Source organism: Rhinolophus hipposideros (assembly GCF_964194185.1).
Source record: "Rhinolophus hipposideros genome assembly, chromosome: 10".
Lineage (NCBI taxonomy): Eukaryota > Metazoa > Chordata > Mammalia > Chiroptera > Rhinolophidae > Rhinolophus > Rhinolophus hipposideros.
The window spans coordinates 22,910,123-22,933,860 of NC_138056.1; the positions used below are offsets into that span (position 1 = coordinate 22,910,123).

At 41.9% G+C, this 23,738-nt stretch overlaps 2 protein-coding genes across 4 annotated transcripts in view; both read right to left on the reverse strand.

Moving 5' to 3' along the window:
• Positions 1 to 10,792, reverse strand: part of NAT10 (N-acetyltransferase 10) — a 45,341-nt gene extending 34,549 nt beyond the window's left edge. Inside the window, exons 1-6 of one of the 3 annotated variants that reach the window (XM_081062646.1) lie at positions 10,676 to 10,792; positions 8,640 to 8,762; positions 8,129 to 8,220; positions 4,238 to 4,409; positions 2,765 to 2,887; positions 1,087 to 1,148 (exon numbers count right to left, since the gene is read on the reverse strand). In XM_081062646.1, coding sequence (XP_080918772.1) covers positions 1,087 to 1,148; positions 2,765 to 2,887; positions 4,238 to 4,409; positions 8,129 to 8,220; positions 8,640 to 8,747 — 557 coding nt within the window. In that variant the 5' untranslated portion in view covers positions 8,748 to 8,762; positions 10,676 to 10,792. Of the gene's footprint in view, positions 1 to 1,086; positions 1,149 to 2,764; positions 2,888 to 4,237; positions 4,410 to 8,128; positions 8,221 to 8,639; positions 8,763 to 9,789; positions 9,901 to 10,521; positions 10,544 to 10,675 lie in introns of those variants that run through there. The other 2 variants (XM_081062648.1, XM_081062647.1) reach the window with 2 other exon arrangements.
• A 2,394-nt stretch (positions 10,793 to 13,186) lies between these two features.
• The window catches only part of CAPRIN1 (cell cycle associated protein 1), a 36,142-nt gene continuing 25,590 nt past the window's right edge, over positions 13,187 to 23,738 (reverse strand). Inside the window, exons 15-19 of the mRNA XM_081062651.1 lie at positions 22,684 to 22,834; positions 19,058 to 19,252; positions 18,479 to 18,579; positions 17,998 to 18,061; positions 13,187 to 16,458 (exon numbers count right to left, since the gene is read on the reverse strand). Of these exons, the coding sequence (XP_080918777.1) occupies positions 16,394 to 16,458; positions 17,998 to 18,061; positions 18,479 to 18,579; positions 19,058 to 19,252; positions 22,684 to 22,834 (576 nt within the window). The 3' untranslated portion in view covers positions 13,187 to 16,393. The remainder of the gene's footprint in view (positions 16,459 to 17,997; positions 18,062 to 18,478; positions 18,580 to 19,057; positions 19,253 to 22,683; positions 22,835 to 23,738) is intronic.

The window sequence follows — 23,738 nt, forward strand, 5'->3', positions numbered from 1 at the left end:
CCGGTCACACAGGGAAACATATACATACACAAATGGATTTACCTTCTGTCACAAGGAAGAACAAATAAAAGGGAGGAGAGGAACGTTCCCTTAAGAAATGTAATATAAACATTCTTGCGTGTAGAAAAACATGCTTGGCTATAAAATTCAAACTTCTCCCACAACTGCAAGACAAGGGCCTTATGCACTATTTTCACAGGCTTCGGTTCTACCTGGTAGCACCCAGTAACCTCCTGGCCTACTCCTTCTACTGAATTAGAGCATCAGCGATGGTTAAACTTCGAAAGGCCCAGGTTCATCAAAGCCAGGACTTCTAAACCTCAACACTACTGCCCTTTAGGACCAGATAATTTTCTTGCTGGAAGGGCTGTTCTGTGCCTTGTAAGCTATTTAACAGCATCCCTGGCCCCAACCCACTAGCTGCCAGTAGCACCCTCCACCAGCCCTCCTCTCCTCCCCGTCATGACAATTATAATGTCTCCAGACATTGCCAAATGTCCCCTGGGACAAAAGTGCTCCAGTTGAGAACTACTGATCTAGGCCACAGTATATTCTTAAGGTGTTTCACAGGTTGCTAACTGCTGTTCCCTAAAAAAGGGCCCTGTGGCCAAATAAATTTGGGAAACAACAAGTTAAACGGGTCCCTGCTGCTGCAAGACTTCTCAGAGGCTCCAACAGGCTGATGTGAATCTTCACGAAGGAAAACCAGCATCAGAACTTCCCAGATTTACTCGGCCAGAAAACCCTTTTTTCATAAGGTCCCTCTTAAAACACTAGTGTTCTGCAAAACACATTTTGGGAAACTGTGATCCAGACAAATCACCCCTTTGACAGATGAGTAAGCCAAGAGCCAGCGAGGGAGAGTGACTTGGTTAGGGCCAGAAGCAAGACGAATCCAGGTCTCCTGGCCCCAGCTTTCCACTCACATTTACTGCTCCCACTTAGCTTTACAACGACTGCTGCTGTCAGAAAGCTCACCATGCTGGACTCCTGTGTTACCCTCCCTCAGACAGAAGCAGCTTTCGGCGGGTCCTCCCTCTGCAGCTCCCCACACGTAAGGGACCGAGACATTTGCGACAGACCTACCTCTCATTAAATCTTCCCACCACATCCTGGTGGGCCTCAGTCCTGTATCGTGAATGCACATCCTAAAAGAGACAACATCCATTTACAAAGGCATCCACATGACGCTGAGGCTCGGGGTCCAAACATGAAGACGGTCCGTCAAGCAACCCCAAGATAAAGGAGGTGCCAGCGATGCTGCTAGAAACAAAATGCACTTCTCCACAACCTGCTGTGCTAAACTGGCCAGATGCTACCGGGAACCGGGATCAGACCCTAAATGCAATGCTTCTTATTACAACAAACTTCCCCTCACCTCATCTTTGACCTTTTCCACATTTTATCCAGCATCATGTGTCCATTCGTTCAATAAAATGTACGTGCCAATGCCAGACATGCTGGGTACACACTGGTGTTTAATAAAGCATGACCTCTGTTCTCATGGAGCTTACAGTCTCATGGTTGGAGAGAGACAAATGTGTAAATAGACGCCAATTTTGGCAAATGCTACAAATGAAAACCAGGGTGCAGTGATAACAAATATGGGGGTGGGGATGGAACTACTCACACAGGGTAATGAGGAAAGGCCCTCTGAGGTGATAAGCAGGCAGCCAAGTAAGAGAGGGAGAAAGACCAAACCCACTGCCATGGGCACGAAGTCATTTATTTGTTCATTCACAAATATTTAATGAGTGCTTACTGAAGACCAGGCACTCTTCCAGGATCTGGGAACATACCAGTGAGGAAAATTAAGCCCCTGCTCTCATGAAGTTTAGAGACTAGCACAGGAAGACAGACAATAAACAAATACATAACTTTAGGTAGCTATAAAATGCTTTGAAGAAAAACAAAGCAGATTAAAGGAATGACAGATGGAACCACCTGTTCTCAACAGAGTGTGAGAAAAGACCACACTGAGGTGGTGATATCTGAGCAGGAACGTGAATGTAGTAAGGAAGCGAGCCATGCCAATATTCCATGGGAAGATGGCCCTGAGGTACAAAGGCCCTGAGGTGAGAGTGTGCTGGGCATGCCTCAGGGCCTTCAAGAAGGCCAGAGAGGCTGCAGTGAGAAGGGAGGAGTTGCGGTGACAGGAAGTAAGTACTAAGATTTGAGGAAAGTCCATTTCACCAGAACGATGTAGCTCACAAAACTCTGAGGCCAATCTTAGCACCATTCCCAGCAGCTGGGTGGTGGACAGGACTCACAAACTGCCACTCAGAACACATCTCCACTCCTAACCAAGTCGTCAGCTTTGGGAGAAAACGACCCCTCCCAGAGTCGAAGTTCTCACCAACATGGGAGTGGAACTGGCAAACGTTCCTGCATTACCCATTAGGATGAAGGCCAGTGAGGAACTACGTACACAGTCCCTTTTTTGCAACACACAAATTTAGGCACTGGCATGACTACAGAACACTATTTCAGAGATTTTACTACATAACAGCTGAATCTCATTGGTGTAGAATTTGCAAATACCTGACAGCAAATGCGAAAATCACAGATTCAGAAGCACACTCTGGGCCACTGAGACTTCTCTGCAGTGACTTTCTCATTAGCTGTAGGCAAAGAGCTCCCAGCTCAGAGACTGTGCTAACTGCTCACTGGCGTTGTTCAACAGGAATTCTTAAAAGAAAGTGGCCTACAGTAAAAACAGATTGATTTGGACCCCTCCCAATTTAGTTAAAAAACAGACACTTACCATGGTCATTGTGTACAGCTGCTTGAGTGAATTCATGGTCCGCAGGAGAATAACCACCAGCCCACCACCTTCCACTGTTTCTACAGTCCTGGCCAGCAGGTTTGGAGTTAAAGCTTCAAAATCCTGGAAGGAGGATATCTTAGGAAGGGCTGGTTATGCAAAGAGCACCCGTAGGACAGCTTAACCAAGGGCCAGGTGAGAAAGTAAAAGGAGTGCTTCAGAGCACAAACTCAAGACCGTACCCCTCACCCGACTCACCAGGACTCACTCAGTCACTTACTCACAGCCCTTTACTTGGGGGTACCACAGAAGAAAGCCCAGCTCTGGAAAACAGGTATACTTGATTTTGTATGTCAAGTGTTCCTAATAATCTTTGATAAAATCCTATTTGGAAAGAAGTCCTCCAATCTTCATTGATTCACACTTGAATTTCAGAAACATCTCCCATTCATTTTCTAATGGTCATAGATGGAAAGTGACAAAACTCAAGTGCACCACATGGGGGAGCCACTGCTTAAGGGAGCCACCATTACTGCAACAGCTAACAGTGATGAACTTCCCACTCCCTAGGAATCAATTAGAAGGTGAGAATGAGGCAAAATGCTCTTTTCTGCCTTCCAAGGTGAGATGCACCCAGCAGGGGCTGGGCCAACCCATTGGAAAGCAGAAAGAAAAAATCAGAACTTCTATTCATCATTTTTCTCCTTATTTCTTAATTTATGTTTTCTAAGGGATGTTTTATAATGGATGCAATCACAATACTACATGTAGATAATAAATACACAGCAAAATGTGGGGAGTTGTGCTTAAATGTCTTCTTTTTTATGGGGGGAAAAAGGGTGTCAAAGAATCAAAGAATAAAACAAAGACCACCAGTGCTCAAACAAAGAAAAATGTGAAACTTAGTCTATAAACTTGCCAGACAAGGGAATACATACCAGTGAGGGAAATTCACCAGTAGTTCTCTAAAGGGGGAAAGTGAGGGGATTTTTTAAGGACTAGAAAAGGGTGGAGAGGAGTGGGGAGGGTGTTGGTGGTGGTTCTGCTAGTCAAGCACTCTGGACAGGACATATGAGTACATAGGTCTGTTCCTAATTGGTTAAAACAAGTGGCACTGCCCGGCTGTCACCAAAGTCTTTATTAGTTACAATCAGAATTTGGGTTCTAGGGTCACTTGAAATTTACAGTGCTTTCTTTACCAGCTTTAACTGCTTGGAAGCAGTTGTGACGGAGCGTCACTGCCAGTTTTAGTATCTCTAGACATGTGCAGCTTTAAGTAGAAAATTTCCTGTTAATACGGGTGAGTTACCAAGTTCCCTTTGGGAAGTGGCCAAGTCTTCCACTGATAATGCTTAGGGGAGAGCGGTACGTGTGAATCTTCTCTTTACTGTGTACCTGTTCTCAGGAGGCCCTGCCGCCCAAGCACCCCCTCGACAACCTGCCTCCAGTCCCCGGCTGGAGGATGTCACCCACCTGAAGGACACACATGCCGAAGGTATTGCCCAGGATCTTGTGAGTCTCATTGTAGTAGCAATAGCGAATGTTTGTGGCTGCCACGAAGAGCTCAAAGGGGTCATCTTGCTTTAAGTTCAGTGTTCCATTCTTTATTTTTTTCTGCAGTTGTCGCATTCTTTTCTTCCGGTGACTGCAATCACCCCCCATCCCACGACAGCCAGTTAACCAGAGTTGGGAGCAGGGATAGCGCAGAATTCTCTCATTTAGACCTTCTAAACTACAAGCAAACTTGAAAGTTATAAGGCTAATCCCCCCCGTTCAAGGTGAAAAAAAACTGGAGCAGCTCTGAGGCAGAGTGATTAAGAAAAAAAGCATCAGAAAGAAACAGTGGAAAGTCTGGGTATGAACGCTGCTATTTTGCTCTGTCACCGTCAGCAGATACTCGGCTTTAAAAGAAGGGTCATGAGAGTATCAACACCTCATCAGGCCAGAGCCAGAGCCTAAACCAACCTGCATGGCCTCATTCCCTCAGTCTCAAGCCTCTGCTGCAACTACACAGGGCTGCTCCCCAGAGGACCTGGGAAAGGCATGGTGATGGTGGGTTACTTTATTTTTCCGAAATGAATCCATCCACTTCCTTCCCAGACTGTAGGATCAAGTCCTCAAGGGCAGCTCTAATCCAAGATAACACTGAGAGGATACGGGGTGGGCTGGAATCTGCGAGCCTCTCAGAAATCGCTCAACTTTTCCTTCGTCTCACAAAGACAGCTGAATGTCCAACTGTCTTTTACAGAAAAGAGAGAACAAGAAAGCTCCAGCACTGAGGACACAGCTGATCGAAGTTGACCACAGTTCTCTAACTCCATAGCTAGAGTCACAGCCCTGCCCCTGGGCCTCCACATCCTCATCTGTGAAGTGAGGTGCTTGGAAGAGTTCACGTGCACTGTCTCTGACTCGTGCCTCACCCATGACTTAGACAAAACCATCAGCTTTAACCTGATGCCCTGCAACATCAAGAAAGGGGTGGGAGAGCTAAATAGGCACAGAGAGATTTTTAAAAGTGAAGCCAGATGGGTGAAGTTCAAAGGCAAACCTTCCCAGAACACGGTGAACTGCCTAATTCCTCACCCATCTGATATTTACCAACTGAACAGCAGCGAGAATCAGAAGCCCCAGAAATGTACAATTCTGCTGACAGGCAACAGGCCTCATTTTCAATCTATTAAAAATGCTTACCTGCCCAATTATGAGAGAATATATACAACAAAATACCAATTGTGGTTTACAACTACGTACCAGTGATACACTCGTATGTAGCTAGCTGCTAACAACGCCTTCCTAGGCGTTGAGACTATGGGTGGTATTTCACTTTCACTTTTGTGGGTTTTCTAGATTCCTTACAATAAAGTTTAAAAGGCAAAACTATCTACCTCAAATCTAGTTTGTTTTAGGCAGGATCCAGTCTCTCTGAGACCAAAGGATAGACACTAACCAAATTCAGCCTTTGGACTACGTAAGATGAGAATAACTTCAAAGCCTGTTAATGATACATTCAACTCAACAAATATTAACTGAGCACCTACTACAAACATGCCAGACCATTTGAAAAATATGAAAATATAAAGATAAGCAGGAGAGGCCCCCTAACTAAATAAACTTACCACCTGGACGTAAAAAAAGACCAGTGTGCAAGGGACTGTATCGAGAGAAAGGGAGAACAGAGGGCCACAGGCACTGGAGATGGAGGGGCTGGGAGGTGCGACTGAGGGATGGAGGAAAAGCTTCAGGAAGAAGGCAGGCCCTGAGAGGTGAGGAGCATTCAGCAGGTGACCAGAGGTGGGAGCGGCATCTGGAGCAGAGGACAGAGCAGGGGCAAAGGCAGGGAGTGCCAGCACAGCGGACAGCAGCAGAGCTGGAGATACGATTTCAGAGTCAGTATCAGGCGAACACATTTGGGGATAGAGGAGGGAGAAGAGGCCCAAGGACAGACTCAAACATGCTAGCTGGGCTTAGCATAGGAGATAATCAGATCAAGGGAAAGAGAAAGTGGCCTGCATGAGTGACCTAGACGCCAAGAAAGGAGAGCCATTTCTGAGATGACTGCATAGTGGGTTATCGGCCACATACCAGCACTCCGCACCCCAGACTCCTCCATACACAGTTGTAGGTAGAGCTGCCAAGTTTCTACTAGGTGATCGACCCCACTGCCCCTGGCCCAGGGGTGGGCTTCTTTCCACAAGAATTTGGGAGACCGATTTCCCTGCAGTCGGATCTGAAACATGTAACACTCAAGGGGACCACAGAACACAGAAAGCTGATCTGAAGCGGGAGAAAACAAAGCAGATGAGAGACTGAGCAAAGACTGGGAGTCGGTACTCTGGCTCTCCGTCCCGAAGCAGAGCTGAAGTCTCACCCCCTTAGGGTTCAGGAGCTATCCCCGTATCCTTCAATAAACTCCCTCTGTGCCTAAGTGTTTGTGTTCTCCCTATCTCTGGATTTAGTCCCTTGCACACTGCTCTGCTATTTACAACTAGAAGTCTAAGGTTCCAGAGCTTCAAAAAAGTAAGATGAGCTAACTGTCAAATACAGTAGTAAACTGGTGGAGGAAAAACTGAAAAGATGGAGAAAGAGGGACAAAAGGCGCATTAGGCATCAGGAGATCAAGATTTCCAAGAGCACAAGTTGGTCACAATGGTAGCAGAAGCCAGACAGCAAAGAGGGTGGCTAGGAAGTACAAAAGGCTTCTGTTTCAAGGTATATAATAATAAAGATGAGAGAAATGCTAGCCTGAAGGCCAAAGCTGGGTGTGTAGCTAATCCTTTTTTTTTTTTCAGAATGGAGACAGCTGCATGTTTAACAGGATAACAGGAAAATGAACAAAGTTTCAAAGGGGTATGGAATGGCTGGAAGAGAAAAGAAGGTGAAAGTCCTGGAAGAATTGAGAGAGGAGATCCAGAGTAGACAAAGGGGTTTGCTTTAAACACGGGATGAGGTACAGCCTGCCCAGAAAACAAAAAGGAAGGACAAAGGGAGAGTAAAAACAGAGTAAATTTGAGGTAGGGAAAGGCAATTGAAGGAACTTGCAATAAAATGGGCTTAGAAAAGTAGGAAGAAAAATCACATGCAGAGGCAAGGAACTGGACTGGGGACTTAAAGAGCATGAAAATTGTTTGAAATTTATTATCAGGAACCAAGGACATCAGTTCTATTATTTCCTCTACTTGTAAATGTCCTCAGAGACTGCACAATCCACTAACAATCCCTGAAAAACTATGAGGTCTGACAATTAAGTTCACAAACTCATCCTAGAGAAAGTGCTACATACCTCACTGCTGAATATCATTAACGTCACCTTTGACGTACTCCCCTTAGGAAGCTATGCACCGATGACAGTGCCTAGTCCACCCTTCAAAGCAATTTTGGAACTCTTTTTCTGGAATGGCCATCAGAGCTGTCATCGTATTACCCTTGATGTCCTGAATGTCATCAAAATGTCTTCCTTTCAAAATTTCCTTTATCTTCGGATAAAGAAAGAAGTCATTGGGGGCCAGATCAGGTGAGTAGGGAGGGTGTTCCAATACAGTTATTTATTTACTGGCTAAAAACTCCCTCACAGACAGTGCAGTGTGAGCTGGTGCATTGTCGTGATGCAAGAGCCATGAATTGATGGTGAAAAGTTCAGGTTGTCTAACTTTTACAAGCAGCCTTTTTAGCACCTCCAATAGCAAACTTGATTTACTGTTTGTCCAGTTGTTACAAATTCATAATGAATAATCCCTCTGATATCAAAAAGGGTTAGTAACATCATTTCAACAAGTTCGCGAACTTAATTGTCACACCTCGTGTATTAAGGAATCATTTGCTGGCGTCTAATAAGCAGGAACTGTAAGTAAGGAGTGCCAAGCTTACCTGCTAAACCCCAGCTCTTTCTTATAACACCACAGCACTGAAGGCCGAGCCTTCACAGTTGCTTTAGACAACATGTGATGGAGTATGACCACCTGCCAAAAAAAAAGTCATAGAACCTCAGGGCCAAAAGGGACCTTTGACACTGCCAAGCCCAAGACCTCATTTGTCAGATGTGGAAACTAAACTGAGGACCAGGAAAAGAAGGTGCCCAAGGTCACAAGGGAAATAGTGTTCAGGTTGGGCCTAGAAGCCAGGTCACACTCACTTAACCTGTGTTCAGTACACTGCCCCAGCCAGCAAAAGCTGTTAACTTGTCTGCTAATAGTTCTAAACACAGTATAGAATCACTTACAAAAAACAAAGGAAGGTACCCACTAGGCATTTTTTACTTAAAGAAAACCAGTCAAGGGACCTGAATGTCATTATGTGTTGAAATCCAAGAGGGCCTGTAACATGCTGGCTCTTTGGAACAAGACACAAAGTAAGTCAGGAAGCGTGTACCATGTCTTACCTGATCTTTTCCTCGATCTCCGACTACAACAAAGAGAGACCTTTGCCGCTCAGCTACCCCATTCTCAATGAGAATCCGGATTCGGTTATCCACTTTCTTCCGATGCATGGTGAAAGATTATCACTAAATCAGAAAGAAACACTGGACATGAACACCAGATTCTGGATGAGGAATGTTAGTTGCTATCTCCTGTGAGGCCAGAGACTATACTAAACACATTCACAAGTATCATCGAACCCTCAAATAGCTCTCTAAGGAAGACTTCACCCTCATTTTTAAAATGAGGAAATGGAGGCTTGGACAGTGAAGAAAATGGCCCCCTCAACACGGGAAAGCAACAAGGAAGCTGCAATTCACACCTTATTGAGGACTTTAAAAAAACGGAAACAACCTTAAAAAAAAATGACTAAAATACGAAATGGTATATCTAAGGGATAATAAGGCAGTTTTCAAAAAATGTTTTTCAAAATAATTTTTATAAGTTATCTAAGGGTATAGATATAGATCCTTATGAGAGAATAACATGGAAAGATAAAGTATGATACCGTTTTTTAATGCATATACATAATACATAGAGAAAGAAAAAGACTAGAAGAAAACACCAAAACGTAAAGTAGCTATATCTGGATGGTGAGATTGCAAGTGATTCTTATTTTGTTCTTTTCTGTTTTGGAGTTTTGCTTTTTGAAAGATTCATATGCATTACTAATAAAGTCAGAGAACTACTAATACAATCAATGATTACTATGATGAAAATGTGTCCAGTTGTTTCCTTAAAGGAGGGAAAACCATACTGAAGCCTGTTACAGACAGATCTCAAAAGTTATTGTAATTACATACAATAAAATAGTGCATCATTGCCGTAATAAATACACCAAAGAAATATCAGACATATTATATTACTACATCATGAAATTAAAAATAATGCTACTTAGAAACTCCAGTGCCTGCTGCATTCTAAACACCGAGTTCATTAACTGAACCTTAACCACGCCTTAAAACTGTCCTAATCTCCCAATCCAAATAGATTTTAGCAGTTCTATCCTACTATGAAACACTACATCACAATCAGTGGTTCCCATTTGATAAGAAAAGGAGCCAGTATAGACACTCCAGCATCTCAAGTTAAAGCGTGGGACACAGGACTCACACTCAAGTCCTCCTGACCCCGAAGCCTGAGGTCTTTCCAGGTCACCGACCTGCCCCGCTTGGAAGCTGTGTTGCTGGCCACGTAAAGACCCCACCAGTACTGGCACTGCCTTTTGTTCTTCGTTACTACGGGAGCCCCGGAAGTAGTGCCTGATACAGCCTGGACTCCAAGGAGTTTTCGGTCTCCTTGGGGAAGATATTTAAGAGAAAGCGATGAGGGACAATCTGCGTAAGGACAGATTAAATTAGATGTAAAAATAGCTAAGCCAGTGGTCTGATGAAAGTCTGAGATTACCGTGGTTTGGAGTTGCCGTGAAAGGCTTAATGAATGAGGAAGGCCTTTAAAGAGGAAAAAGATCGTTACTTTTAATTCACTCATCTGTTCGTCCCACAAATATGGCACCTATGTACCAGGTGCCATTCTAGGTGCCCTGGCAAACCACACAAAGTCCTGAATGTGACTGCCAAATAAGGAGCATAAACGAACGCGCACAGCGAAGCAGCTAAGAAGGTGGGAGCATCTGGAAGCAGACCGCCTCAGCCCAATGCCCGGCGTCGCAACCAGCAACCGGGGGCAGGTTCCGAGGAGAGCACAAGTGTCGTCGTCCCCCACTCACACCGGCCTCCCCACCCGCCCCCAGCTGGCTGTCCCTGGAGGGTGGAAACCGAGCCCTGCAACCCCCGAGGGCGCTCGACAAGCACGCCCGAGTGGCTGCCTGTTGGGGAAGAGGACCGTGTCGTCCAGGAGCGCCGCGTCGGGAGGCTGCCAGGCAGCGCGGCCCGGGCATCGGCCTGTATGCAGAGCCCTCGTCCTCGAGTGCGTGTCCTCCGGGCCCAGGAACACTGACGACGACCTCACCCATCCCCAGCCATCCCGTGGTAAGTACCTGCGTCCCCAGCCCGGAGCACTGCAGCCGGCAGCCGTGCGGAAGCACGTGGGGGCAGGAACCCACGCGAGAGGACTGGGCGCAGCACTACGCCCCCAGCGGAAGCCTGACGCGGGCGTTGGGGCGGCCCGGCTGCGCGGCGCGTGCGCGTGCGCGTGCGCACTACGGTGCGGCGACGGCGAGCGCGGGGGGCCTTTCCTAACCCCGTCGCTGCGCGATGATGTCAGGCTGGCGAGGCGGAGTTGCTGCCTGGATTACTACCGAGGCTGTGCCTTTTAGCGTCTTCGGGGGCTGTAGTGCCGGGTGTCATTCACCTCTCTTCACATCAAAATGAAGGTACTCTGGCTACCAAGGGCAAAGCAAGCACAGAAATCCGCACCCAGCCCCCGCCACTGTGCTGGGACAGCTCGGGTGCCCAGTGAAGTCCGGACGGTGAGCGGCACACGGCAAGGGGCAGTTCCCAGCATTAACCCGGTGACGTGAGACGACTGGCCGCAGGGCGCTGTGCGTGACCTTACCGATGCTCTTAGTACCCTCCCACGTCTGTGACGAGGGAGGTCGAGCAGCAGACGCGTTCCTCGTCGCGCGACGCCGCGCCCGCGGCGGTGACGTGTAGCCGGGGACTCCGAGGCCCCTGGGGCCACGTCGCTGGCCTCACGTGAACAAGCCCACCGTCTGCCGGCTTCGGACGCCGCGCGGAACGCGTGAGCTCACTGCCCTGCCCCCTGAGGCTTACGGTGCTTCCCCCAGCAAGGCCCCTCCCACCCGGTGCGCCCAGCAGCACCCACTGACACAGCGTCAGTATGCCAGACCCAAGGAAGGTGAGCGAAGCGTCGCCGTCCCTCGTGAAGCTCATGCATCCCAGGTAAGTGTCAGGCGGCACGAAGAACACCAGGTGTCCGCCGGGCGACGACGGCTTCGGAGATGCCGCCGCGGGGGCAAAGGCCCGGACGCAGCGTGAGCCACGAAGGAAGACTCCCCGTGCTAAAAACGTTCCACGCGTGACACAAAGACGGGACAGTCGTGGCCAGGAGGCCAGTGTGGCCAGAGCGGTGAGCAGTAAGAAAACGGCAGTGAATGAGGTCAGGTCGTGCAGGTCACGTGGGGCGGACTTCGAATGCCACGTGGGGCGGGAAACACGAGGGCTGAAATCTCACCTGCCCGACTCCTACTACAGCGGAGCAAGGGCGCAGCGCTGCGCACTCGGGCGGTACTCTAAAGGTAGAGGAGCCACGGGGATTGCTCAGGGCGAGAGGAAATCAAAGGCGGTGTTCAGGGCACTTACCGCGAAACCGCACGAAGGTAGGCTGACCAAGCGGTCAGCGGGGAACACTGACACTCAGGGACAGTGAGCAGAAGTGTGTTTGGGGCAAGTTGGGACACAAATACCCAGGGCTGACAGAAATGCTGGCCGTGTCAAAATCGTGGCATCAGATGAACAGCTGAAGACGAAGCCTGCTAAGAGGCCCGCAGAACGCGGCGAAGCGTGCTGAGCGTGGCCAGTGAGACGGGAAATAGGTAGAGCCATTCCCCACCACCCTCCACCTGGCGCTGTGCTCACTTCTACACGGCCTACTCCAGGAGCCATCTCACGCCCCACACAACTTGTTCTCAACGCTGCACTGAGTCTTCTTTAAATGGCAATTTTATTAAGTGGCCCATTGTCCTCTCCCCCCTTACCCCGCCCCCTATACACACAGCTTAAAAATCTCCCATAGTTTCCAACTGTTCTTAAAAGACAAAACTTAACATGGAAGGTAACTATGAAGTTCCGTAATAGCTCTTATATTTCTTCAGCCTCTAACTCTCCCGAATGTGAACTCTTCCCACTTCAGCCAGTCTTCTCAGTCACTGGAGTTTGGACTGGGGACATGCTCTTCTCTTCCCTTCTTTGCCTGATGTACTACTCATCCTTCAAGTCTTAGTTCAATTATCCTTTTCAACGCAGTCTTTCCTGACCACTTTGATTAGATCGTATCCTGTCAGTCATGGCCTTACTATCTACCATCACCCATGTTGCTCCATCATGGCGTTCGCTACACTTCAGTGCCACATCAGCATCTCTGACTAGACTTTAGTGAAAGCAGGAACCAGTGATTTTGTCACCACTGAATGCTCAGCGTTTGGCATGATGCCTCACAAAGGATACCCCCATTTTCTGAATGAAGCTTGAACTAGTTCAGTGGCTCCCTGATACAACAGCACTTAAAGAAACCCAGTACTTACAAATAGGGATACACTAAAAATTGGCTTTACTAGGTTAGCTGGTCTTTCACTACCTGAACTCAAAGAGCCAAGCTTCTGCATGGGATTGGGCTACAGAATAGCTGCTGAAGTGAGGTATTAAGATCCTGATTGAGAGAATGTACCGGTCTAACCTTAGAAGACAAGGCTACCAAAGCGATTTCCTTAAGCTTTTCCCTCTCCTCTCACAAGCAGCACACCTCTACTTAGAGCTTTGCTGCATGGTATCCATAACTAACGCAGACTTCACTCAAGGACAATAAAGAATCAGGTTTTAATATGATTTAATCTAATTTGAAACATTCACTAGTCTTTTCCAGTACTTCCGTAGAATTCAAAATTGGAGAAGGTATAGAGAAGAGCCTTAATAATTTACTTTCATTTTCCTGAAGATTTTTGTTCCCCCATTAACTTTTCAGAAGAGGTAAGCGCAAGGACAATACCGACTCTTAAATATAACTTAGTCAAAAGTTAGAGTGCTTATTAATAAGAACTCAAGTGATTTGGGGACTCAGGAGCTTAAAGTTTAAATGAAGGTTTTGAACTCAGTGCTCATCTATATCCCATTCCCCCTAATTAAATATATTATTGAAAATAAAAGGAACAATACAAATTTCCTAAGACACTTCAAAGTCTGACTACTCAATTACCTTCCACATTTTATGAATTGGTTGTCAACAGAGCACCTCAGTTAATGAGCCTTCTGAGAATAAACACACATTCTCATGTCTTCTATAAGTGAAAAAGTCTCCCATGTAACAGAGCTGCATATATGGAGACAAAAGAACTGTAGAAACTAAGTGATTAAAAACATTTAAAGGATATTTTAGTATCAAGATACAATAACCAGAAAAACTTCCATATTCTTCAGGGATATTCGGATCTGGAAATAAAACTGCCCTAACCAAGGTAATTAATGACATTCTACCTTAAAGCTTTAAAATAGAAGTCTCATTATCCATGTGAGATGATTGACATTGTGCATTTACAAAAGTTCTGTATATGTGGAGTCTTGCTATACCAAGTAGCTACAATGACACGTGACAATCATTTCCTTGCAACTCCGCTAAAATATGCATTTGATCAAACCAAAGGCCTTCTACAGGTCGGACAAGTATTTACATATTATACAGAACACTTAGTACCAAGACTCAGATCTTAATGGAACTTATTAAAAAAAGTTCTCTGCCCCATAATGAGGCACTCCTTTAAAAAATATAGTCTGAATTGAGCCAAAAAAGCTTTACATTTAGACTGCAGTGGTAGAATGCCAAAAAAATATATAGTATTTCAAAAGGAAACAATTACTTTAAAAACATACATAAACTACTAAAACCTTTACACATTCACACCTGCACTAATGCACAGAAGTTTGAAATCTAGAAAGCATTGCTCCCCATCCCATCTCTACCTGATTCAGAGATCACTGAATAAGGAACTTATTACTTCAATTTTGAGTGTAAATGAAATTATTTTCTACACAGATAGCAAATTTAGTTTTATATCTAGGATTATAAGCATACATCATCTAGGGATTACCCAGTACACCACAAATATTTTATCTAATCCCTCTAAAATACAGCTAACATATGGTTGTGGTACATCTCGGGCAGATGTCATTTAAAGCACACAAGGGGAGGTGCTAGCAAAGAAATACTCATTTGCAAAAGTAAACAGAAAACCCTTCCAATATGATGTACCACAACCACACATGAAAATAGTCAAGAACTTATTTTATTTTAAAATAAACATTGAAGATACCCCCCTTCCCCCACCACCCTACAAAACTTTTGAATGTGGAATGTTCAACAGCTTATCCATTTTCGTAGGTTACAAAACCAGCAAAAACTCCAGTTGTCTAATGATGAATGTTAGAGAATAGGTTTTTTCTTTCTAAAGTAGCTGAGCACCTACTGGAAAAATTCCTTAGCTAAAGGCTAAAAGCACAATTCAATTTCTGCACAGAAAATACCATTAACTTAGTAGCCTTTGCTTAATAGGTGGGGTTAGTTCTCCGTAAAGTCAAAGTGGAATTAAGCAGCATTAAGTTCATAAGCTCCCAGAACTAGGGCTCAAACTGCTAGCACATATCAGCAGTCTGTACATTACTACACTGTCCAACTCCATCAACTGTGTGACTCTCCCTATGCATGTAAGGGAAGAAATCACCACTTTGAATATAAATACCTCCATGAGGAAAGAATAATTCAATTAAGGTTAGACAAAAGATAAGTGCAAGTACTACAGAAATAGCTGCTGGAGAGAACCATAAAATTTGTAACACTAACAATACATGGAGTAACCACATAAGCTGCTAACTGTTGAACACCAGTGTTTCAAGATACAACTTTTATAAACATGTTTTATTTGTTTTGCTTATACCATCAGAACTGAAACTACTGACTGTCATTTCCCTAAAATAGGGAAATCAATCTAAAACACATACTGGTGCTTTTCAAAAGATAGCAATTTAAAAGGGTGGTAGCAGCAGGCATTTGATATCTTTGTCTTTTAAAAACCTTCAGGCTGCAGGAAAAACATGTGACCAAGAATGTTATGATTATCCATATATAGATTTTCATCAGTACCTGTACCAATTTAGGTGACAATACAGCAAGATCCAAGGATTAGTGACAGACAATGTACATCATAAGGAATGATATATGGTACCAATCCTTACAAAAGTCATTGTCAAAGAAACTGTTACGTGTTCAAAAGGTATCTAAATACTTCACATTAAGTACAGAAGCGGCCATCCGGATTAGATCCCATGTTTGTTGCATATTTTTCAAAAAGTGCCAATCAAAGCCTAATTCTGCATTTTGGCTTTGTCTTAATACAGTATCAGCTATTAAGAAGCAATTTACATGTGTTTTTAACCACAGTCATTTGGCCAGAGGATGAACAGTGCTGTGTCAAAGTTGGTAGCCAGCCTTATATGTGTGATGAAGGGCCCATGCATAATTTGGTATGCACCTAAATGTTCAGTGCTCCAATTTAACTGGAAAAGCTGTGAAATGCAGTTCTGCCAAATCACATTCCTCCTTCCATCTTCCTTTCAAGGGAAATATTTTTGTCAATTACCAGTGAATAATGCTAGGGCTGATTTGTAGATTTTATCCAATGTCAAAAGTCAATCTTGCTTTTTCCAAGCCACTTCAATTAACTATGGAGATATTATCACCCCATAAAGTATATTGTGTTTTACTCCTAAGCAAGGGTGAGGAATCTGAGAATCATGTGCAAGGCTCAAGATGACGCTTAGGACAGAACATGCAGAGTAAAAATAGTTTCCTTCCATATCCAGGTAATATAAAGCTGACAATTGTAGTCCTGTCTTTATGGGATGAAAACAGTCCCTTTACAATAAGTTTCCTGAAAGGGAGAACAAATAGATAATAACTCTTCTGGTAACATATTATGATACACTGGCCAGTGTGTTTTTGGCGATTAAACATAATCCTGTGAATCACATTAATTCACTTGCTGAGTGTTCATTTGCGGCATCCCTCTGTTGGGTCTTGGGGGCCCTCCACGACCTAGAAGACAAAAATGGCATTTGGTTTTTCTTTCAAATACTATTTGTTTTGCCTTCAAGCAGATTTTCATCTGAAGTCAAGAAGCATGTGGGCAGCTTGTCACCACATTATTAGGTTTAAGAGGTCAATTCTTCAGTGTTCAAGTTTCACCTGTCCTGGAAGTTGTCATGCGCAAATTTGCTCATGTTCTCTAGCTCAAAGAAGAGTAGAGCTAATGGAGTATTCCACCAGTACTCATTCATTCATTCATTCAACAAGTATTTATTGAGTGCCTACTATGTGCCAGGCACTGTCATCAGGCGTTGGAAATAGATACAGCAGTGAAGACAGACAAGGTACCTGCTCTCATGGAGCTTACATTCTAGTGTACACTCTAGCTTACATTTCAGTAGTAAGTAACATCATACTATCAAAATTAATAAAAGCACCAGAATGAAAAACAGACCTTATTACCTAAACTGTTAAAAGAAACTACATAACATTGGAAATTGTATAATGACTTGTAACAGATAAAATAACTTTTTACATGCTGTTAAAACAGATTTTTTAGCTACCAGTCAACTCAACTTTCATAGAATATGCTACAAGGTGAAAAAGAACATAACCTACATTCACATGCAAATATCCTTTGATTCTTCAAGTCAGTAATTCCCCAGTATCCATTTATTTTTTTTTAATGCACCGTTTTGCTGGCCAGTTTTTACTAGCATTAAAATCAAAGTACTTTGTAATTCCTCCTTAATATACATTTTATACATATTTTGGCCAATATCTAGAGGAAACCTAATTTGATTTACTTCCTTCAAATCTGAGAACCATTTAGAACTTCAGATCACATGAAATGCTACCTCTAATTGTTGTATAGGTTGACTTCTTGCCCAAATAGGAAGTAGTTTTCCTACAGCAATACAGACTAAACCAAAAACTCTTTAAAACCTGTAATTTTTAAGTAATTCAATTAGTTAGGAATTTGGAGATTTTATTTAAAAGTCAGAAATAATTTGATATTTATGTAAGTAATGGTGGTCCAAAAAACATTGAAGTTTCAATGAATTCTATGACTTCTAAATGGTTCTCTAAATGTAACTATGGCTATCTGGCCATTAAAGGGTCTCTGGCCCTAAAATATAATATGCATGTTTCAAAAATAAAAGAGGAATAATAAATTTATATAAATGTTCAATCTCATTCCAAAAAGTCTTACAAAAATGTTTCCGTTAAGTACTTCCTAAAAACATTTAGCAGGTTTTAGGACCTGAAAAATAATTTGCAGTTGGAAAAACAGTTTTTCTGAGGAGGAGAAATGTTCTAGTTTTCAAGACAGTTAGTTATATAATAACAGGGAAAATCATTCAAAAAATTAAATTTGGGTTCAAGATAAATTTTAGAAACAGAGCATTTCATTTAATCCCTAGCAACAAGTCTAGAAATGATAAATGTATTCCTAACATATAACCTACATGCAGATTATGAACAGCTCTTCCAAGGCCAGAACAGAAGCTCCACTTAGGAGCTAGGATCACCACCACAAAATATTACCTCGTGGGGCTCCCCGTGGTCCACTCTGCCCAGAGCCTCGCTTGAAATTCTGCTGATATCCATCCTAAAAGACAAGCTAGTTAGTACTGAAGAGAACAAAAGGTAATTTTTTTAATGCTTACCCTTCTATGTTCTTACAGTCTAACACTTGCAGGATATTTCATTCCTCCTTATTCTTTTAGACATTTCAATATGTCATATTCTGTAATCGTTTTACTTCCATTATTCTCAAGAACATTCAATGAGATATTTCTCTGCTCTTAAAAAAAAAATCACTGTTTTTAACAGACTATATTAAATGAGTACCTATACTGAGTGCTAAGAAAAGCAAAAGTCATCATTCTCTGTAACGAAGTATCTTGTACAAAGGTATAAAATTAGCCCCAAATTACTTAGTTACTCAAGTCCATCAAGAAACTATGTCAATCCCTTTCATTGGTGTCTTTTGGTCAGGTTTGTATTTTAAAACAACTTTACCTACCCGCTGATAGCCAGAGTAGTCCCGGGGAGCACTGAACTGAGACTGTGTGTAACCACTGTTTGGAGTGTTAGAGAATGAAGGGCGGTAACCATCATAGCCTCCTAAAATTTAGGACAAGAAAATTTTCTTATCTTTACAAGGAATTTTTACTTTCTTATTATTAACCAAGGGAAGAACTGAAAAACTGTAAGCCATGCCAGTTATTCAAAGTAATTTCTAATTTCCTATCTTGATCCAATCCGTTTATATATTTCTATGAGCATTACTTGTCTTACATGCACATACACACACATACACACACACACACACACACACACAGACAAATGACCAAAAATAATCCCCATAAGGTCTGATAATGTATATAGTAATTACCCCTTGGAGCACAGTGGTGACGTGTATTTGACACATACAAAAAAACTCATTACAATTTAAATGACTATATCAAGACATAATAAAAATGTTTAAATTGTACATGAGGGGCTAATGCAGTTATCTTTCCCCAAAACCATGACATTTTCTATGTATTTTACAAATCAGAAAAGAACATGAATTTGCCGTTTTTGCTTTGCTTGTTTTTACCTCTGAATCCATTGGCAGGGCCCCTGTATCCATTCATCAAGCCTCTGGCACCACGGGAGCCTCCACGAGACACACCACGACTGTTGTAATAGGGCTGACTGCTACGAGGAAATCCAGTGTTCTGCTGGGGAGGCTGCTGGTGGTTAGCAGTCACTTGATGGGGCTGGTCCTGGGAACCATGGTAAGTGCCAACCACTATAATAAAAAGAAAAATACACATATGTGTCTACGTGTATACACATACACATACATACTACATACATACATATACACATACAGCTCATTTCAATTTATTCTCCCACGTGCTTTCTGGTTTAAGAAGTGTCTTATACAGTCTCCTCAAAGTTTAATTCTGTCTTTAAATAACGTTTCATATTAACAATAGGGAAAACAACACATTAATGAAATCCCTACTTTTCTCCTACTCATATATTAACCTAAGTGGAATAAAATTCTTTAAAACTTTTCAAAGCACACAATTGTGTGAGAGCTCACAATTCTATTCTTCCAAATGATTTGAAAGGCTCCATTACGAAACATATTCTGAGAAGCATCTGCACAAGAGACCCAAAATACAAGAGATCTTATATACTGAAACAGTACAATTACAATTTTGTACTATTTCTTTTCTTTTCATTATAAAGCTTCTTAGTAGTTGAAGCTTTTTTATTCTTTTTAAATCTCCCTTGATACTTAGTGAAAACATACAAAAGCATGCTCTTTCATAGCTAAAATAGCTATGGCAGATTACTCAGCCAGTTAAAAAGACAGACCAGCAGAGGCCTTCAATTTATACCCCCCTTAATGTCTGATTCCATTCCAAGTACTTTTAAGTACAGCCAATTTAGAACAGTTAAATGGTACTCACACTGGCCTACAACCTGCTGATGTGACACGAAGGTTCTAGAAGACCCACACTAACTTGTACCCCACGCCCCTCTCTCCCACAACAGGGAGAAGTCTAGAATCTAAAAACCTTCAAAAATTAAATACCAAGGTACATATATGGTATTACCCCCAATGTTCATAATTCATAGGAAACAAAAAACGGAGTGCTAACAGTACCTTTGGGAGGTGCGGAAAAGTATAGACCAAAGGAAGGGCCATACCCCAGGAACAAATAATAGTCAGCAGCCTCGAGCCAGCCCAAATCACCCATGCTTGGGCAGAAAGATAAGGTGGTGTATGTGACTCTTGAAAATCTTTACCTGACCTATTTTATATCCTCAAGAAATCCCAAATACATTTATTAGTTCTTAGAATGCCATTTTACAATGAAAAAGCCAAAGAATGCCTAGGAAAAGAAGGGGGTCAGGACCATGACTCCTTTTTCACCTATGTAATAGACCAAATACACTTTTCACAATGTGATCTTTCTACTAGATTACCTTTTACTACATTCCCAAAATTTTAAATTATAAGCAAATATCACAAATACAAGTAACATTTTCTATCTAAAAAGATTCATTTGTATGCATGTAGAAAATAGTTAACTGAATTTTCGACTCACTTTTTATCAATAAGAATTTTATTAATCTTGGTCAAATCTCACTGCAAGAAACTCAAAGCAAAATAATTAAAGTAAGATCTTTATTTAGAAATACCAGAATTCCTATTTAAGTGTTTGTAAAGCATAAACTCTAGTCCATAAAAAACAGCCAAAGGATGCCAGATCCTTTTTTCATGTTGTTGCTGACTAGATACTAATTCAAATGAAAACTTATGGGATGATTTGTTCAACCTGCATCAGAGCGCCCACAACACACCAGGCACGTCCTGGGCACAAGGGACGCATCAGGTACCATCATAATCCTTGCCCATATGGACGTTTTAATAATGGGAGATAAAACAGTACACATACAAGTGAAAACATTTTTATTGTATCAGGTGATGTGATGAGGAATAAATCACAGAAGGATAAATGAGCGACCCAAGTGAATGTGCTATATATTTAGGGTGAAAATGGGAGCCCTCAGTGAAATGATATCTGAGCACAGACCTAAAAGGTTCAGAAGCAAAGCCATGCAAACATCAGCAATAGAATGTTGCAAGCAAAAAGGTAAGAAAAGTGTAAAGACCCTGAGAGGAGAGAACATGCTTGGTGACTGAGATGGGTACATAAGGAAGAAAACAGGGTATACAACAGGATCAAGGCAGGAGCCAGATCAGAAAAGGTCTTGTAAACCAAGATAAAAACTTTGGATTTCTTTTCTAAATAAAATGGAAAGTCACTGGAAGGTTTTGAACAAGAGCGATTTACATTTTAAATCATCTGATTTACATTTAAAATAATTTACATTTTAAAATAATCATTCTGGCTACTGTGTGGAGAACAGACTGTGCTAAAAGAATAGTCAAGAAAGACAACTGCAACAGTCCAGACTAGAGACGATGGCTGCCTGATGAGAGTGGTATTGTGTACACTGATTTTATTTTTTTATTGAAAGTATCTGTGAATGTTATGAAGTTAAATTTTTAATGTATATTTTGAAATGGTTACCAAAGGTTATCTATGTCGCTCAAGTACTTCATAGTCAATTAGTAAAGTCAAGTAGAATATGAGGAAGACAGTTTGAAATCAACTGGCACAAAGGGCAAAATTAATCACGTCAAATGACACAGAGTCATTACTTTTAATTTCACCATACCATCTATAAAAAAAAAAGGCAAAATAGCAAGCATATCAGCACACTGTCTAAAGGCCCCAAATATACCTGCTCCACAACCAACTTATTAGTACATGGCAATGAAATGATTAAAGGAGCCTGAGAACAAGAAAAGAAGCCCGGTTACATTCAGAAACTGGGCATACATAGCATAACTGACAAATTTCTATCAGATTATGGCTGATTCAATCTCCCTACTGCTTAGTAATGCTGAAAACTACAGGGATATATAAGAATTTAGTACCTGAAAGCCTACAATGTCAATCCAGGTCTAACAAGAAACTGTACAACTAGAAAATGTCACAGATATTTAAATCAGTCTGATAAAATTAAAGTATGAACTCCTAAGATTTTAGCAGGGTTTGCTAGTTTGTTATGGGATTCCAATTAAATTCCCAGAAATTAAATATCCAAAGACCTAAAAAAGCTATATTATGTCTTACAAATGTAAGAAATCTAAACTATCTCTATGTACTTTACTGTTGTGACAGGTGTAACAACTGGCCAAATTATGGCCTCGCTTGCCAACAAGCACTGTGCTTCTGCCTAGTCCACCAAATGCAGCCACTCCAACTCCTTATTGCTTAACTTTGAAAACTGAGGGCCGGGTATCACGCCAATAGAATTCAATAAATTAGAAATTAAAAGCAAAGGTGATCATAATTTGAGTAACAAGTTGAATTCCACTAAAATCATATAATGAAAGAAGAAAAAAGATATTACAAAAGCTCATTGACCAAAGGAAAATGGGCATAAGGCCTCTAAAAATTGCATGTAATTCACATAAAGCAAACATAGACTCGATTTAATTCAGGATCAGCAATGAAAAATTCATTTAAGGTCTATCTATTTCTGAAACAAAAACTCTTGGATACAGCCACTCTACAGTCTAAACTATCGTAATACTGTCAATATCTACATTGGAAAGCAATTAGCCGAGGAAGTGACACGTTTTCCTACCTGTTTGAAGCTGTTCTTGCTGAAGCTCTGTTTGTTCTACTTGGTGAGGCTGACTGGAAAAGCTCTGGTTATAACTGGCCTGGTACTGATTTTGCTGTTTTAAAGTTTCTGGTTCATTAACAGGAGGAACTGGGGCATTCATATTGAATACCTGTAAGTAAATAAATGATTAGTTCATCCTGTTATGCTAGTAATTTCTCTACTTTTAACATGGCAAATCTCAATGCTGGTTTTACCTCAAATGTAAAAAAGAGCATTACAGAAGTCTCAAACATCACACACACACACACACACACACACACACGTCAATTAATGCATTTCAATGTGAGAAAAAATACATACACCATACGGCACTTACAGCAAAGTGTAAGTGGGTATTAAAAATCTTTAAAAAGATATGTGTCAGCAGCCTTGGAAATGCTATTATAAATGAGAAATCTTTATAAAAGATGCAGGTCTCTGATACACTATCACTTACAGAAATTAATTCTATGAACTTGAACTTTGAGTTGAATATTTAATTCACTATTTTATTTTTATTGATATTTTAATCAAAAGTTAATACTTTATTTAACTGAATTTTCCATGAGCACTGATTTAGCTGTGTCCCATTGATTACAGTATTTTCATTACCATTACTTTCTAGAAGTTCTGCAATTTAGAGATGCTTACTCAAGAACCAGGATAAAGTATCATAATGTCTGAAACTTACTTCGAGATACACTTCAGTAAAATGAAAGATTAAGCAAATATAGCAAGATGTAAACAATTGTTAAATCTAATGATTTTTCTATGTGGTTATTATATTAGTCTATTATTCTGCATGTTTAAAATTTTGTTAATCACACTGAAGGGCGAAACTCCAAAACAGGTTGGAGTGAGTACATGTGTATGCATCTACCTCTGGAAACAGGAAAATCAGAGTTTATATTCAATTAAATGTACCCTATAGTTAGGCTAGATGCAGACTCAAGCACAAAGCTAAAACGAAGACGTTTTGTTGAAACTCTAGCATGGTGATTAGTACACACTAGGCACTTACTGTTAGCTGAATT